Raw genomic sequence first — 15,948 nt, forward strand, 5'->3', positions numbered from 1 at the left:
AGAATAAAATATATAATTATATTAATTAATTATAATGTAAATACTAAAGAATGGAAATTCGAAAATTAACATACATTTACTTATCATTAAAAAAATCAAGAACTAATTTCATCTTTTATATTATAAAAAAAATCAAGAATTAATTTCATCTTTTACTTTTTATTTTTATTTTATTAGTAAACTCTGAGAGATTTAATTAATTATATTAACTAAAATGTATAAAAAAAAACTAAAACTTATTTTTGTAAAATCTCAAAAAAGTATAATTATTATTATTTAATTAAGAAAAATATGATTTTTTTTTTGGATTGAAATTTGCCAATTTATCAAGAAATTAGTCCACCTCATCATGTCATAATATCATCACCAAAATTTCATATCATCCAATTGAACCCTAAAATTTTAATAATGACGTCAATTAATCTTTGATTGTACCATTCATAATGTAAAGATTAAATTCCATTAAAATAAAAATAAAGTGACTAAAATCGCCAAATTGAAATAGCAAACGGACCAAATTTAAACTGGGAACAAGCTAGTAGGCCAATACCCATTTAGCTTGTCTTTATTTCTAGTTATAAAGTTCAAACCCCTGTCAGTTTGCATGGCATGATGGAGCTTGACAATATCATCCCACCATAAGATCAAGCAGCAAGAGGAATAAGCAATAGCTCAATTATAGTCAAACCCGAGGCTTAGCCTAATTGGTTCATAAATCACCCTTAAGAGATGACATCCAACATGTTTGGTATGTTTGGGATTGAATGCCAGCGTGCACTCCTTTGTAAGAAACAACTTAAGAATCAGAAGAGAAAGACGAAAATGAGGACAACAGGTGCTTTCCCTCTGAAACAAATAATGGACAGCACAAATTTTCTCCTAACAAACCAAGTACTTCTTTTCAACTTGATATAGCCATAGTATCACTAAGTTCCTGGCCCTTGGTTTCATATGGGAAGAGTTGAATACAAACTACTGAAACAACTATAGCAATCAAAAAGAGGACAACGGCTTCTGTTTGATGGCACTCAGTAACCAATCCCACCGCGACAAGAGGACATACCATGCCACCGATTCTTCCCATACCACTCGCGAGTCCAACACCTGTTGCCCGCACAGGGGTTGGATATATCTAGAGAAAAGGAAATTTCTTAGATTGGAAACAACTTATTACCTAGAACCGCATACAAAGATCAACAAGGAACAATTATGCCAAAGCTTATGTGCCCAAATCTGATAAACTCCACTACAATGAAAAATATCCAAATAGTCTGAAAGGCAATTGGCTGGTTGATTCCAAGAAAATAGCAAGTAGACAATCAATAAGAAACCAACATCATGATATCAGTTTGGAGAACTCAAATGCAGATTTCTTAGGGCAAAAATATCAGTTCATTAAAAATTTTGTTCCAAAGATATAAAGCAAAGAAGAGAACATTTCAACAACAACAACAACAACCTCTTTTTGTTGTGGCATTAACAGTTCCGGACGTTTTAATTGTAGAAAAAGAAATAATTAACAGAGATATGGAGTAAGCAAAACAGATTAAAAACTGCAGGAGAGGAGACCTTGTGATTTCTTTTCCCTTTTTTTATGTATTCTTTCACTTTCTTCTTCTAAGGAAAGTCTTCATAACCAATTCCATTAATAAATTTTAGTGAAACTCATTACCAAGAAAAAAAACAACCTCAGTGATGTGAAAAAGTAAGGATTGGCAATTATGGATTCCTGAAAGGACCCCAGGTAAAACCAGTCATTAAATAAATATTAAATGGGCTTACCTCAGGGGAATATATACTTGCAATATTAAAGGTTCCGATGGCACACATGCGAGCTCCAAATAATAAGCAAGTAGTTAAAACCGCAGGCTGATGAGTTAGCAGTGGAAGAAGGAGAATAAATGTCAAGACAAACATAAATGCCATAGACTGCTTGCGGCCTACCCTATCGACCAATATTGCTGACAAGAGAAGCCCAGGAAGCTCTGCAGCATAGGTCAAATTATAATTCAAAATAGAGTTGGTAGATGCCCCATTTTGTCCGGAGTCATGAAATTTTTTAACCCTGACATTCACATTAATGAATCGAAATCCAAATGTGAATTTTGGGGTTAAAAAATTTCATAAAACCTAGAACAATATAGGGTGTTTACAGAGGATAATGAAGTGGGAAGCGAGAATGAGACATAATACCTGCCAAACTAGTGATGAACACATCCACATAGACGGCAGAATCCTGGAAATTTCTATAGCTTGGAATAGTTGGGAAACACCCACTTTGTCCACTACTTAGCTTTGAGGTAAGTAATATGATACCATAATATGAAAACGAATTTCCAAAGAATAATACCCATAGTAGGAGCGTTGTTTGAATTAATTTTGGTGAGAAAAGCATAAAAAATGATGAGAAGCCTGATTCAGATGGCATGATATTTTTACTCAGTGAGGAGAGTAAGGGACCCCTATCCTCTGATAGAGCAGACGCTTTATCCTCGACACTTGATCTACCACAAGCTAGGATGCCAGGAGGAAGCTTTGTTTGGTTCACTGAAGCTATCTTATCCAGAATTTGAAGTGCATCACTTGTGCTACCTTTCATGCATAGATATCTTGGAGACTCAGGTACAACACCATACAAAAGAAGCAGAAGAAAAGATGGCACAGATGAAAATGCAAGTAGCCACCTCCATTTTAATCTGGGCATGACAATCTGCAATAAAAAGGACATGAAATCATCTTAAAACTCTGAAGTTAAAAATTGTGTGAATAATTCCTCTCATTGCATGAATATAAAATCAATATTTGTCAAGTTTCCAAGCTCCTTGAACAGCTAGCCAGCAATACTTCAGTTCATTATCCAAGAAATTTTCAATTCTCAGATAAGTGTCTATGTCGATAGAGCTGAGATATTATAATAGGGAATAACCTTTTAGCATGGACCTATTAACAAAGAGAATAAGCATTTCCAAATTAATCATAAGGATGGGCACCTATTACTCTCTGTTAAGAATTTAGTAGTTGTACCTTCACTTTTTCAATGCATACATGAAATACTATCTGTGAGAATAATTAACCGCCTTGGTCCACTTGCTTTGTCTTTTTCTCCAATCTCCAGAATACAGAGAGATGACAAGGTAAAGGTTGTAATCTTTGCCAAGACACAACCCTTCTAATGACAAAGCACCTATTCCATGATGGCAACAGATAATCCACTAATGAAGATCCGCTACACAGAGATGTCCCTGTGGCCTTGAACATCCTCTTTGTTGATTAAAAATGCTTCTAATAACTAAATCTCTATATTTTATCATTGAATGATAATGGCTAGATGACACATCCCACCCCACTTGCAACATGGTAGTTAGTAGTAAAATAGAAGCAAATTAAGAGAAACAGTATGCCACCATCATGGGTCAAAGAGAATAAAAGAGTTATGCATTGTTCTGCAACTTTTCTGGTTTGAAAAGGCAGGGCGTAACCAGACCTGGAATTAGGCTGAAAGGAAAGAAAAAAGGACCAGGAAAGTCCCCTGTGCGGACACTAAACACATTCAGAGATAAGAAGAAATATTTTCAAAAGAGATGCTATAAACATTTATCATCAAAACATGTTGAAGTGTAAATAATGATGGTGAATGTCTTTCACAAGATACATATCTCTTGACTGCCAAAACTGAAAACCTTAAAACCAGCCCTCAAGTCTCAACCCTTAAAAGATGTTATGAGATTGTCAGTATAAAATACAGAAGTGTAATAGCATAAAAAAGGCTTATTACAGGTTAACTTGAAAATCTGCGTGTAGAACATAATACAACTGCACATGGTCTTTGTGAACAACATACCACACAGATAGAAAAATTTCAAGTCCATATTAATCAAGAATAAACAGTTCTCCAAAGGCTAAGAGGGAATGATTATTTCTTTTTTCTTAGATTGTGGTCTTTGTGCTCACTGGTTTTCCAAATAAAAAGCAACCTTAAATAAATAAAGAAAGGTCAAAACCCACTCCAGTACTCCATATTTCAAAATCAATTAAAAATTATACAGAGTTAAGAGCAGAGAACACAATATTAACTGAAGCATTTATTGAAAGTAACTGCAATGAAGAAAATCTTAAGATGAATGATAAGACAAGCAACACTATTACAAAAAGTTCTGCAACAAGTGTCATGTGCAACATCCATCAACCACATTTGTACTCTTAAGAGTTCTGAGGAGTAAGTCTGGACAGGAGTCGAGAGATCCATTTACTCAGAATTTTACTGAATGACTAAGTCCATGGTTGAGTTGTCATAGGAACTCTCTAGATAATAGGATAGGAGTATAAATGATACATCTGTGCTAGCAAGTTATTCGAGCTCAGCTCAGACAAAACTTGAACTTGGCTCGGTCATTGTCAAGCCTAGAACGAGCACAAATAATCAAGCTTCAAGTTGAGTATAAGAATCAAGCTCATGTTTTACTTGGTAAACCAGCTTAATCGAGTGAGCTCGAATAGCTCAATTTTTATCTCGATTCGAATTCAAACTTGAAATTAAAACTCGATCTAGTTTGAGCCAAGTTTCAAACAGCAAATTTTGAATCGGGCTTGAGCTTTTCACTGTATTGGCTTGATTCGATCCAATTACACCCCTATGCTATGACCCCTTCAGGCACAAAAAAGTTCTCGCTTGAGTGAAGCAAGGGCTAATTTCTACAAAGGTCATTAATATAAACAAGACAAAGAAAATTATACTATTATGCCTAACAAGCTTAAGATATATGGATTTTTTAATAAATAGTAAAGCGTTTGCTTCACTGCATTGCCTAATATGTTCCAAAAATAAAAAATTTAGCATAATATAATCAAACAAAGTCCAACTTTCCTTCACTCCCATCTTCAACAAAGAGTTGTTCATCGACTAATTAATTTTTTCTGCTTGAAAACACAGTTGACATTGCCCTTTACTGGTTATTAGAAGAACGGGTGATAAAAGAAGTCAAAAACTAAAGAAATAAAAGGGATGCTTAAGTTAGGCTTGCCTTTCTTGCGCCAAGGCATGCACCTGATTAAAGGCACATTGCCTGTAGGGGCGCAAGGAGCTTTACTATACTCAGCTGTGCCTCAGTGCCTAGGTGCATGGCTGCAGAGCTTGAGAACTGCATGTAGAACATAATACAACTGCACATGGTCATTGTGAAAAACATACCACACAGATAGAAAAATTTCAAGTTTGTATTAATCAAGAATAAACAGTTCTCCAAAGCCTAAAAGGGAATGATGATTCCTTGTTTCCTAGTTTTTGGTATTTGTGCTTGCTGGTTTTCCAAATAAAAAGCAACCTTAAATAGATAAAGAAAGGTCAAAAACCTGCTCCAGTACTCCATATTTCAAAATCAATTAAAAATGATATAGAATTAAGAGAAGAGAACGCAATATTATCTGAAGCATTTATTGAAACTAACTGCAATGAAGAAAATCTTAAGATGGATGATAAGACAAGTAACACTGTTACAAAAAAGTTCAGCAACAAGTGTCATGTGCAACATATCCATCAACCACATTTGTACTCTGAGTTCTGAGGAGTAAGTCTGGAGGGGAGTAGAGAGGTCTATTGATACAGAATTTTCACTGAATAACAAAGTTCGGGCTGTGTTGTCATAGGAACTCTCTTGACAATAGGATAAGGGTGTAAATGATACAGCCGTGCTCGTAAGTTACTCGGGCTCAGCTCAGACAAAACTTGAACTTGGCTCAGTCAGCTTGAGCACAAATAATCAAATTTGAAGTCAAGTATGGGAATTAAGCTCATTTTTTATTTGGTAAACTAGTAAAATCGAAAGCAAGCTCAAATAGCTAGATTTTTATGTCAAGTGGAGTTTGAACTTGAAAAGTAAAACTTGATCCAACTTGAGCCAAATTTTAAACAGCAAATTTCGAGTTGAGCTCAAGCTTTTCATTGTATTGGCTTAACGCGATTTGATTACATGCCTATGCTAGGACCCTTTCATCACCAAGGCACAAGGCACAAAAAAGTGCTCGCTTGAGTGAAGCAAGGGATAATTTCTACAAGGTCATTAACATACACAGGCCAAAGAAAATTATACTATGCATTATACCTAATAAGCTTAAGATACATGGATTTTTTAATAAACAGTAAAGCTTTTGCTTCACTGCATTGCCTAATGTGTTCCAGAAATCAAGAATTTAGCATAATATCATCAAATAAAGTCCAACTTTCCTTCACTCCCATTTTCAACAAAGAGTTGTTCATCGACTATTTAATTTTTTCTACTTTTAAACTCAGTTGAAGTTGTCCTTTTCTGGTTATTAGAAGAACAGGTGATAAAAGAAGTCAAAAACTAAAGAAACAAAAGGGATGCTTAAGTTAGGCTTGCTTTTTATGCACCTGATTAGAGGCTCATTGCCTGCAGGGGCGCAAGGAGCTTCACTAGACTCGGCCGTGCGTTAGTGCCTAGGAGCATGGCTGCAGAGCTTGAGAACACTGCTTCTTGGTGAAAAAAAAAAAAACATCTAAGGCCTATATTTTCTTGTCCATGTGCTTGTACTTCTTTCGTTTTATAAATACACAAGATTGAAGCTCTAAGCCTCCATACTAAACAGATAAAATCAAAAGTACTCTCTAGCTTTAGGTGCAGTGAGAACAAGCAATGGTGAAGAGTACCCTTAAATTTTGTCATGACCAGAGGAGATAGAAAATAAAACATACCCATGCAAGTGAAGCCTCAAAAATTGATCCAAATGTCCAGAAAGTTGAAAAGATGATCATCCATGTGCCTCTATTGGAAGCTGGAACAAACTCTAGAAACCATGATAAGAATACAGATCCACCACCAAGGCCAAAACCAACAAAACCCCGAATAATAACAAGTGATAAATAATTTGGAGAGAATGTGCTCAATAATCCAGCTCCACTAGTTACCACAGTTATAGAAAGAAAACCCTTCCTGATAGGAGCAAATTAAAATACAATTAAAGAAGATTGTGAAACAAATCAAAAGTTGAATAAGAATAGTTAAGATAGCATATTTTTCAATGCATAATTCCAAATGAAAAGCATTTATGATATGTATCAACACATAGATTAACACCCAACAAATGGATCAGCATTCAGTCATAGACATGCCATCAACCAGAAAGAAATAGAAAATAGAAATTAAAGGCATAATCGAACCCGAAGCTTAGCTCAGTTCATCATATAAGGCAACAGCAACCCCTGCCCCTATCCCAAGCAAGGGCCTCTTATGTACCAAATAAATAAATAAAGGGCATAATTGAGTATTTATGGTGTGTGATATGTGCAGCAGTAAGCATGAATAACGATGGAAAGAAAATGGAGCATGCCTCCTTCCATAGTTGTCTGACACAAGGCCCCATGAAGAGGCTCCCATGAGCATACCAGCAAACACAACAGTGGATAACAGGCTCTCTTGACCTGAGGAAAGTCCCCACTCTGACTTAACAGCTTCTCCTATAAAAGAAAGAATCATAACTTCCATTGCTTCTGCAAACCAACCGAGGCCAGCGTATGCAAGAACAAGGCCTTGGAATTTCCCAAACCCCACACTTTCAAGGGCCTTATCCAACGTGTAGAAACCAACATCTTCCTCATCCATCTAAGAAATTCGAGGAACACAAACAAGAAACAGCAGCAACAAATCAAAGTCAAAATCAAAGTCAGTTGTTTCCCAGTTCTGATATCTGAAAGACAACCTCAAAATCACATTAATTGTTCGCCGAGAAACGCATACATAGTGGTGGTCTTGTCTAAAGCAATATGCACCACATCTTTCTTCTATTGTAGTACATTTTGTTTTTTGCTTGATTTTTTTAAAATAAGTTGGATTGGAGCAGGCAAGGTGTCCAAATCCTCTGCGTCATCAGCTCCCGTTGGTTAGAATAAAATCACAACATCAATTTCCATGGCCCCGCCGCGGCAATTGAAAGACGTTTGGCAATTGCTTATTCGCCTACGCTCTGCTAGCGTTTGTTTGAATGATTGTGGTGTCATCAAAACGTTTGCAATAGACGGATATAAATCCCTTATATTAAGGTTTTTTTTTTAATACTTAAAAAGTCCAAAAATTATTTCATTTGAAAAAAAAAGTTTTTGGAGCTTCAACTTGCGTCCAATTTTTTTCTTTTAGACTTGTTTTTTAATTATTTTTAAATAACATTACTTAATTATTTTTTTAAACTATTTTTTTATTTTTAAATTTTTAAATATACAAATCCAGATTGAAAACCGAAAAGTTTTTAAAAATTTTTAAATTTTAAATCAATAAATTTTTAAAAGTATTTGAGTTTATACATCGAAAACTTTTAAAATTTTTTATTTTAAATCCTTAAAATTAAAAAAAAATTCAAAAACTCACATGTTATAATCGGATAATCTTTTTATTAAAACTATAATTTTTATATATCAATTTATAAATAAATTTATAATTATTTAAAACAAAATGGTGTTTTTCTTTTTTGCAATATTATAAAAATTTTTCAAAATATGAGATTTTTTTAACTGATTTTTTAAGTTTTGTTGAAATCCCAACAAATTAAATAAATATTTTTTATTAGATCAAGATGATATTTATTTAATGGGTTTTGTTGAAAACTTTAATGTAATTTTTTTTAAACTTAAGAAATATAAATATTTGATAAATTATAAAATTTATCATATATACATATTCAAAAAAATTTTAAATAAAAATAAAAAATAAAATATTTTATTTAAAAATAATATAAAAATAAAAAAATACCTAAAACTTCATTTATTTCACAAAAAATGACGTTTGAAAAATAAACCCTAATCACACCAACATTCAATCAATGATCTACGGAACATTTTGACGAAAATTGGACTACTGTGTTTAGCAAGCAGACCTATAATACTTCCTGATAAGGGTGTCGTACTTGGCTTCTTGGTCAGGAGCCGCTCCACGTTGAAGCCCAAGGGGCCACGACCCCAAAAAATTTGAAAAAAATTGTTTACATGTATTTTTTAATAATTTTAAAATTTTTTATAATAAATTAGTTAATCCCTCACATTTAAATTTATTTTATTTATAAATATAAATTATTTTTTATTGGATTAATGTTATGAGTAGTTTTTAAATTAAATAAAATATTTAATATAGTATTCAAAGTTTAAAAATTTATAATATAATATTTAAATTATAAATTTATTAATTAATTTAATATTCATTTTTAATGTTAATTAATTTCAAATGATGATATATAATAAATAAATAATTATTTATTTATTACATTAGTTAATAAAATCAAAATTCAAATATCATATTAAAAATTTTTTAAATTTAATCATTATATTAAATATTTTATTATATTTTAGAAAGCATTTATGAGATTAACCTTTCCTTATTCTATATATATTTATTGGATATATAATAACAAAAATATTTTGTATCTAAATCTTATAATTCTCTAACTTGGCTTTATTTATTATTAATTATTTTCAATTTAAAATAAATAAAATTTTCATCATTATATTTTTACAAACATCTAAATTTTAATTTAACAATATATAAATATTATAATAATTAGAATCTAATTAACAAATATCCAATTGGAATAATTTTCTTTCTTTCTTTTTTCCAACCAAACCTTTTTTTTTATTAATTCTTGCATGCTTATTCTCTTTAAAAATTATTACATGTAAAATAATTAATTAACTTAGGTACCTTTTCATTTTTCATAATTTAAAATATATGTAAAAAATTAGAAAATTTCAATTTATCTATCAAAGTTTCTACTTTATTGTTTTAAAATTTATTTTTATTTAATTATTTTTAAATATAAAAAAACTAATTTTTTTAAAAAAAATTTATTAATTAGATAATATTATCTATTTATTAATAATATATAAAATATATTTACGGATTATCTTTGATGCGTCAAATATAAACTTACAAAAAATAATAAATATTAAATGATGGATGCAATCTTTTTTATGGGAACCCGTGTCGGCTTTGAATGCATGAAGCTTACCGTAGAAAGAGAAGGAGAAAGCAACGCGGGAATCACATGAATCCATGGAAAATGATTTCTTTTTCTTTTCTCTTTTGCAATGCAACAAAGCACAAAGGGTAACAGATCTTGATTGATCCAAAAATGAAGCCAAAGGCAGAAAGAGATTGCTATGGATGAGTGATTGGTTTCAGTCTCCAAGCCTAACAGGATTGTTATCATTTTCTTTCTGACATACTAATAAGTAATCATCAACCATAACTAGAAAATTGAAGAAAAGATGATGGATGATATAAAAGAGGAAGAGAGGGTGGGAACGGGGTCATCAGGTCTCCCAGATGATAAGGAGATTGGGACAATGCATGAGCCATTGCTTTTCAAAAACAGGACTAATGCCACCTCTCAGACTGCCATTGTTGGTGCAAATCTCTGCCCCATTCAGAGCCTTGATTATGAGTAAGTCTTAATAAATTCTTTTTTTCTTTCATTGGAATTATCAAGCCAGAAGAGAAGCAAATTTCTTCACCCCATATTTTATGTTTCTCATTACAGTTTTTGATCATATGTTCTCTTTTGGTTTGGAAATTGTACTTTTTTTATACTTGAGACAAAAATTTGAACCTGATGACTGAAATTAGAGTCTTAAACTTTATCAACAAAGCACGCAGCTCTTAGTAGAATTGTACTTTGCCTAGGCTAAGACTGTGACATTACAAACTTAACAATCTAATCCATAAGGATTAGTTTAGTTTCCTCTTCTTCCAAAATAAAATCTTGAATGCACTAGGTTGATGATATGGGAGAGTATTTCCTTAAGATTGCTGAAATACCCTCATGCATTATAATAATAATAATAAAAGGAATCTTAATCTCAAGTTAAATGTTTTCAAATGTCTCAAAAATTGAAAGGTTTTAGTTTTATAAGAGTTTCATATATTTGTCCCCGCGCCCCTAAAATATGTATTCTGAATCTTGTGTTTGTTAAAAGGAGCTCATGGAAAGCCTTGGGTTGATTGTTAATGATCCCATTAGTTGGTGGCTGCTGCTTGTTCTGCTAACAAATCCCCTAAACATGCATATAGGCATATCAGAATCTATTGACAACTAAATGGGGATGAGTCAAAAAGCCACATCTGCCATTCCTTTTTTTCTCTTTTTTGGTATTTTGAGAAAAAGAATTTTGTTCCATGGCAATGATCTAAAAGCATTTGTATATACTAGAATGAGCTATAATGACTATGAAACACAATCAACTCTCTAAACTCTAGAATCCCCATGTCTTCATGGCATTCAAGCACATGGAATTATATCATTTCTTTGTTCTTCAAAGTTAGCATCACTGTAATTCCACTAGGCTTTAATTGGTTTTCTGCCTTCTTTTTCTCTCAGGGTGATAGAGAATGATCTTTTTAAACAGGACTGGAGGTCTAGAACAGAAGTTGAAAATTTCCAGTATCTTGTTCTCAAGTGGTTATTAGCTTTCCTAATTGGGTTGGGCACAGGGCTTGTTGGCTGTTTCAATAATCTTGCTGTTGAGAACTTAGCTGGCTTTAAACTTCTGCTCACCAATAATCTCATGCTTAAAGATAAGTAAGTTAAACTTCTGCTCACCAACAATCTCATGCCTAAAGATAAGTAAGTTAAACTGCCACTTAATTACATTACCTTGCTTTTCTTTCTGTAAAAGTATCACATTATGATTGGCACTCGTTTGGTTGGACTGCTGTCATACTTCTCCAATACTTGATCTGCTTTATCATTTCCAATACTCCTAAACTTCATTTTTTTTCAATACAACTGCTATAGTTTCTTTTTTTTTTTGGGGGGGGATTTGAGTGCCTTGTTTTTCTTTTTTATATATTCTTGGGGTTCCACCGCCTTCCTTTTGTACCTAAAACATTTTCTTCATGGTCCACATGCGTTCAATGGAGCTCTGTTGTTCAGTTAGGGTGTTAGAACAATCAGCATAGGCATACTGTAGTGCATCGATCATGATATAATTAATATGGTCTTGGTACCTTGTCTTGGAGGTGGTCTCTCCAACATTTGATACATTTGACACTCAAATGCTTCAGTTCTGTTTATCAGCTTGTGGCACTGTACTGGGATTTTGGTTCTCCAAATGGACTTATACCGTTATACTCGATAGTTTTACTGAGAAATATGTACGAGTGGCACTTGTTTTATCTGTTCTTCGCATAACTATTTAGTACTTGACAGTTGACAATAGCACTTATTTATCATACAGACGAGTGTTTATTTTTAGAAATAGCTCTCTATGCTTTGAGAATTAGCATAATGAGACTTGTTAGACTTAGTAGCAGTTATGAATCATGCACATTTCCGGTGCAGATATTATCAGGCATTTGCAGCATATACTGGTTGCAACATAGTTTTGGCTGCTGTTGCCGCTGCCCTCTGTGCCTATATCGCTCCTGCAGCTGCAGGCTCTGGCATACCTGAGGTAAAAGCATACCTTAATGGTATAGATGCTCCATCCATTTTGGCTCCAAGTACACTCTTTGTAAAGGTGAGTCACAGATTAGAAGTGATTCTCTATGTGTGTGTGCGTTCACAAACAACTTGCAATCATAAGCTATTAGTACTGATTTACTGGATGGATGAGCTGTGATTTTAAGATAATGTTTTGTAGCCCATTCTTTGAGGGTGTAAAACTTCCAAATCTTCCAGCAGCATTTCTAGCCAAAATGTAACAATGATTGTTAAAACAGTTTTATGATATTGATCCAAATCTCGCAGATTTTTGGTTCCATATTAGGAGTTGCTGCTGGATTTGTTGTTGGCAAGGAAGGACCTATGGTACACACTGGTGCTTGCATAGCCTATTTACTTGGGCAAGGGGGTTCTCGCAAGTACCGCTTGACATGGAAATGGCTCAGGTACTTCAAAAATGACCGAGATCAGCGGGATTTGATCACCTGCGGTGCTGCTGCTGGTGTAGCAGCAGCTTTCCGTGCCCCAGTTGGGGGGTTACTCTTTGCACTAGAAGAAGCAGCTTCATGGTAACTGTGACCTCCCTGCCATCGCTTCTTAGCATAGTAATAAGATAAATATATACATCCAAGTGCAATTGCCTCATGGTTTTTGTTCAAGTATCAATATTAATTACAAGTTTATTGCCATCTTTTCTCAATCATGGCCTTCTCAATCATCTGACTTGCATTAAAGTAAAAAAAATAGAAGAAACGCAGTGGAGTGGAAGTTGGGAAAACTTGTTTGCTACTATATATTAGACTGTTCTTATATCCTTTTAGCTGGTTCGAAGCCACATCACTTATCAAGGCAACATACGGCTGCCATGGATTAAATCTTGATCACTAAAACTAAAAGTCCAATACTCTACCACCAACTACTGGAGTTTATGCTGAAAGTAGCAGAGATTTTGCCATATTGATGTCGATTCAATGCTTTCTTATGATCAAGGACTTTGAGGTCTCTTCTGGTGTTCTACCTTGAAACAAACTCATCTTCTATTATAAATTTACTCAGGTGGCGGAGTGCTTTGCTTTGGCGGACATTTTTTACAACAGCAGTTGTAGCAGTGGTGTTGAGAGGTTTTATAGAATTTTGCCATAGTGGAAAATGTGGTCTATTTGGTCAAGGAGGATTGATCATGTATGATGTGAATTCCGCATATCCCACTTACAGTGTCCCAGATCTGCTTGCAATTATATTCCTTGGGATCATAGGAGGAGTTCTTGGAAGCCTGTATAATTATTTTGTGGACAAGGTCCTTCATACTTACAGCATTATCAACAAGTAAGTTTTAAACTCCTTAACAAATTTTTAATTTAATATTTATGAGACTCTGATGTAAGAAAATAATTTGCATGTTATTCAGGAACGTCTCTAACATTGTGTTTTTAGATTATAAAAATACAGTTTTACAATTAACATGCATATTGCACAAATTCTTGCTTGATATCATCTGCAGCCTGGATATTTCCCAATATTTGAATTTATCACAGAAGTAACCTTAAGTGTTTATATTAAACCTTTGGTAGAATTGCTGTTACTGAAGGTTTACAATTAATTGCAGGAAAGGTCCACCATTTAAAATTCTGCTTGTCATTACAGTTTCACTTTTAACCTCTTGTTGTTCATACGGTCTGCCATGGCTTTCGAGATGCATTCCTTTCAGTGCTCACCTGCCAGTACCAGACCAGTGCTCAACTCTAGGTCATCGCTCGGGAAACTATAAGAATTTCCAATGTTTACCAACCCATTACAATGACCTTGCATCCCTCTTTCTCAACACCAATGATGATGCTATTCGAAACCTACTAAGGTCTGGAACTGAAAAGGAATTGCATCTGTCTACCCTTTTCCTTTTCTTTGTTGCAATTTACTGCCTTGGCATAATCACTTACGGCATTGCTGTTCCTTCTGGCCTCTTCATCCCTGTAATACTTGCAGGAGCCTCTTACGGCCGACTTACTGGAACCCTACTTGCTCCTGTTCTAAATCTTGATGTGGGTCTCTTTGCCCTCCTTGGAGCTGCTTCCTTCCTTGGTGGCACCATGAGAATGACCGTTTCCCTTTGTGTCATACTTCTTGAACTTACTAATAGCCTATTGATGTTGCCATGGCTAATGTTAGTTCTCCTCATATCAAAAACTGTTGCTGATTGTTTCAACAAGGGTGTTTATGACCAGATTGTGAAGATGAAAGGGTTACCTTATTTGGAGGCCCATGCAGAACCATACATGAGGAGCCTGGTTGCTGCTGATGTTGTCTCTGGTCAGCTAGTGACATTTTCTGGCATTGAAAAAGTGGGGAATATAGTTCATACACTCAAAATGACAAGGCATAACGGCTTCCCTGTGATTGATGAACCACCTTTCTCTGCTGCTCCAGAGTTGTTTGGGCTTGCTTTGAGGTCTCATCTGCTTGTGTTACTCAAACAGAAGAAGTTTACGATTCACAGAACGATGACAGGACCAGAAATTATGAGGATGTTTGATGCCAATGATTTTGCAAAGGCAGGATCAGGAAAGGGTATCAAACTGGAAGAGCTGAACATCACAAATGAGGAGATGGAAATGTATGTTGATCTCCATCCTATCACTAATACGTCCCCATACACAGTCATTGAAACATTGTCACTAACTAAAGCTGCTGTTCTCTTTCGGGAACTTGGCCTCAGGCACTTGTGTGTGGTACCAAAGAAATTAGGGGTAAGCTTTATGTGATTCAAATTTTTCCAATTCTATCTCTTTTTACTAGTCAAAGTAGAATAAGAAGCTAAGATTGCTTTATGAATCATCTTACTTATGAAACGCTAATACAAAACTTCTATCCTAATGGCTTTTTGGAAAGTTTTGATCCCTAAAATATTTTTGAAGTTCATATGAAAGCATTAAAATTAGACATGGTAATTCTATATCCTTATCTTTATATTTTTTATTTAACGTAGGTAAAATACAAAAATTATTATATCACAATTCGTGTCGATACATTAAATACAAATTTTTTTTTATTATTTATGTTAAATTCATATATAATTTTTATTAAAGCTTTAAATTACGTTATTTTTATATTTTTCTCATACGATTTTTGTATAGTATTATCATGTCTAATTAAAATAACTTTGTTTTACAATTTGCAGAGGCCTCCAATTGTTGGGATCCTAACAAGACATGATTTCATGCTTGAGCACATACAGAAACTTCATTCTCATGTTGAAACCCATAACTAGAAAAAACTATTATTCAGCAATTAGTATCGTAGATTTGTAGGGATTTTTGTTTTTTTGAACTTAGGATTTTCTTTGTATACCTCCAATCTTTAAAAAGCGAATTTATTACTTATATGATGCAAACGAAACTTTGGTTGATGTAATCATTTGGATATGAGCATTGATTTTTTTTTTTTTTTTACATTTTTGGAGTTGAAATACACAGTTGTAAACTGTTCATGATCTCTATTACTTACTGGTTTTAG

At 33.7% G+C, this 15,948-nt stretch overlaps 2 protein-coding genes across 3 annotated transcripts; one reads left to right on the forward strand and one right to left on the reverse strand.

Moving 5' to 3' along the window:
* Positions 1 to 381: 381 nt before the first annotated feature.
* Positions 382 to 7,722, reverse strand: LOC111280385 (organic cation/carnitine transporter 7-like). The gene is made up of 5 exons (XM_022867734.2): positions 7,345 to 7,722; positions 6,710 to 6,947; positions 2,194 to 2,710; positions 1,783 to 1,985; positions 382 to 1,132 (listed from the first exon to the last, which is right to left on the reverse strand). Exons 1-5 carry the CDS (start codon positions 7,614 to 7,616, stop codon positions 902 to 904), a joined length of 1,461 nt encoding a protein of 486 aa, XP_022723469.1. The 5' UTR covers positions 7,617 to 7,722; the 3' UTR covers positions 382 to 901.
* Positions 7,723 to 9,948: 2,226 nt separating this feature from the next.
* Positions 9,949 to 15,948, forward strand: LOC111280967 (chloride channel protein CLC-c-like). 2 transcript variants are annotated; one of them, XM_089757369.1, is made up of 8 exons: positions 9,980 to 10,440; positions 11,374 to 11,574; positions 12,337 to 12,514; positions 12,745 to 13,007; positions 13,495 to 13,764; positions 14,045 to 15,049; positions 15,152 to 15,182; positions 15,614 to 15,923. In XM_089757369.1, exons 1-8 carry the CDS (start codon positions 10,265 to 10,267, stop codon positions 15,701 to 15,703), a joined length of 2,214 nt encoding a protein of 737 aa, XP_089613495.1. In that variant the 5' UTR covers positions 9,980 to 10,264; the 3' UTR covers positions 15,704 to 15,923. The 2 variants fall into 2 exon arrangements, with proteins under 2 accessions (XP_022724257.2, XP_089613495.1); XM_022868522.2 differs by having other exon boundaries at positions 9,949 to 10,440; positions 14,045 to 15,182; positions 15,614 to 15,948.

Source organism: Durio zibethinus, chromosome 28 (genome assembly GCF_047325235.1).
Source record: "Durio zibethinus cultivar Kanyao isolate XHJ-2024 chromosome 28, ASM4732523v1, whole genome shotgun sequence".
NCBI classification, from domain to species: Eukaryota; Viridiplantae; Streptophyta; class Magnoliopsida; order Malvales; family Malvaceae; genus Durio; species Durio zibethinus.

Coding starts and splice junctions, on each gene's coding strand:
- LOC111280967 (XM_022868522.2), top strand. CDS start 10,265: ATGATGGATGATATAAAAGAGGAAGAGAGGGTGGGAACGGGGTCATCA. Junction 13,008..13,494: donor CTAGAAGAAGCAGCTTCATG/GTAACTGTGACC, acceptor AAATTTACTCAG/GTGGCGGAGTGCTTTGCTTT. Junction 13,765..14,044: donor ACTTACAGCATTATCAACAA/GTAAGTTTTAAA, acceptor AATTAATTGCAG/GAAAGGTCCACCATTTAAAA.
- LOC111280385 (XM_022867734.2), bottom strand. CDS start 7,616: ATGGATGAGGAAGATGTTGGTTTCTACACGTTGGATAAGGCCCTTGAA. Junction 6,948..7,344: donor TCAGACAACTATGGAAGGAG/GCATGCTCCATT, acceptor TGCTCCTATCAG/GAAGGGTTTTCTTTCTATAA. Junction 2,711..6,709: donor TTGAGGCTTCACTTGCATGG/GTATGTTTTATT, acceptor TTTTTATTGCAG/ATTGTCATGCCCAGATTAAA.